The sequence below is a fragment of the Raphanus sativus genome, chromosome 2 (assembly GCF_000801105.2).
Source record: "Raphanus sativus cultivar WK10039 chromosome 2, ASM80110v3, whole genome shotgun sequence".
NCBI classification, from domain to species: domain Eukaryota; kingdom Viridiplantae; phylum Streptophyta; class Magnoliopsida; order Brassicales; family Brassicaceae; genus Raphanus; species Raphanus sativus.
Window position 1 is genome coordinate 24,244,777 of NC_079512.1, and position 2,136 is coordinate 24,246,912.

The 2,136-nt window shown below is 36.9% G+C and overlaps 1 protein-coding gene across 1 annotated transcript; it reads right to left on the reverse strand.

The window, feature by feature from the left end:
• Positions 1-349: 349 nt before the first annotated feature.
• Positions 350-1,503, reverse strand: LOC108840153 (uncharacterized protein At4g00950). Its single transcript, XM_018612980.2, has 2 exons — positions 730-1,503; positions 350-560 (listed from the first exon to the last, which is right to left on the reverse strand). The coding sequence occupies exons 1-2, from the start codon at positions 1,366-1,368 to the stop codon at positions 474-476; spliced, it is 726 nt and encodes a 241-aa protein (XP_018468482.1). The 5' UTR covers positions 1,369-1,503; the 3' UTR covers positions 350-473.
• Between the last annotated feature and the right edge of the window lie 633 nt (positions 1,504-2,136).

Here is a 2,136-nt window from a genome sequence, read left to right on the forward strand (position 1 = left end):
AAAAAAAACTATTCTAAGAAACCATCGTAGAGATGAGAGTAGATATGTTTGACACCATATCTTAGATGACATTTTTGTTGATATGTATGGGAAGGAAGACTAATAAAGGTAGGTTCGGAATATAGGAAATGAAACAATATTCATCACAGTAAAGGGGTATCTAGCTAAGTATGGTCTTCTTTTGTCCTCTTTGGGGTTTTTTAACCCTTTGCTTAATGATAACTTCAGTGTTAAAAAAAAAAAAGCTAAGTATGGTCTTCTTTGTGTATATGAACCCCAATTTCTATTCAATAAAAGTATTATATACATGTAATAAAAATCGAAATCCCTAGATATTAGTTCTAAACTATAAATACAAGTTGTTTCATTGCCATATTATATATAAATAAAGTATACACAAGAGAAGACTAATTAATTAGTATATCAACTATAGTCTATACATAAAGTTAGAAGAAATTGAATAGAGATCCGATTTAAATAGTGGAAGAATTCGTCCTTTGTAGATTCTCTTGCTTACGCCTCCATGGAATCACTTGCTTAAACCCTTCGTAAACCCTTGCCTGCGTTTTAAACATCGAATAATTGAGTTACCTCATAACCAAAAATGTATTATTATGTCTTCATTATTTTAAGATTTTGATAATAAAGTAAATAAACAAATAATTATGGACTTTTGAAAAAGTATGTATAACTTCTGATTTTTCAGTTTAGCTGAAAAGGTAAACTTACCCAAAAATCTGACTTTGTTGCATGAGAGAGATTAAAAAGGTTTCCTTTTCTTTGAAGTCTTCTGAAAAGTTTTACTTTTGTACCGCCGTCACTGGCGAAGTCATATCCTCCTCCAGCCCAATCCTTCCGGCAATCGCAGCCACCGTCTCTAAAACGTGAAAAGTCATATACACCCTCAGACACCTCTTTGCAATTCCCGAAACTTCCCCATCTACTTGACCCAAACGGTCTCTTTTCCCCCGGCGCGGGAACACCTCTCAACTTCCTGATCACAGCCGCCGATCTGGGAAGCGACAGTGAACGGCGACGTAAATCGTTCGGACCGTCGAGAACAGTGGTCGGAGAAGGCTCGTTCGCCGTGGACGATTTACAAGCTTCTCCGGGCAAAACAAGCCTAGGAGGAAGGTCCAAGCATCTCGTAGCTCCTCTGTTTTCTCCGGTCTGGTTCCTTCTCGGCAGTTTTCTAACGGAGGAACGAGGCTTTCCGGGAGCTTCTTCCCATAGAAAAGGAACAGAACCGGCTATGTTAACGGGCGGTGTAGCTAATCCCGGAGTTTCATATGGTCTGTTCATTGGATATGTAAACATAGGAAGCTTAGGCGTCGAACAGAACCGATCTTGATCTTTAGTAAAACTCATGTCTTTGTGTTCTTGTAATGAAACCCAATAATGTTTGACGTTATATGAAATGGGTTGGGATTAAATAGACCGAAAAGAAAACCTTTACAGGGAGTGGATTCATTTGAACATAGAAAAGGAAAAGTTAAGGAGGATGTATAATGGTAGAGAAGACATGAAGCAGAAGAAAAGAAAATATATAAAAATGAATTGAATTTAAAAATAAAAAAAATAAATGTTAACGCTCCTGTTTTGTGCTTCTTGTTTCACGAGGGAAGGTATGGCGTTTTTGTTTGTTTATTATTGAAAACGACTTGTAAATAAGTACCTTCAGTAATCAATATCAACAATTCTGGAATAATACACCTTGAATACATTACAGTTTTGATACTAAGAGTATGATTAATGGTTAGGTTACAAAACGTTATATTCTGTGGGCATTCTATCGTTATCACTACCACATGGTTTGTTTTTAGGCAGTTAGTCTTTTGGGAATTGTATTGTTGGGTAAGATGATAATAAAGGTCATCCTGATGGACGTTGACGAGGACGTGTAGATGGACAAACGGTCAATTTGGCGTAGGGTGTGAAAAAGTCAAAGGTAGCTCTTTCATTGTTTAATCACTCTCTTCTTCATCTTTTTTGTCGTTGTATCAGTTATGTTTTAGCGACTTTTGTGTAGAAATGAATGCGAAAATTAGGAGAATCATGCGAGTCTCCTGCCTCTTCGTCTCCCCTTGCGTTCATCTTTCATGGCATGCACACATGTAAAATAATGTATGCAGTATT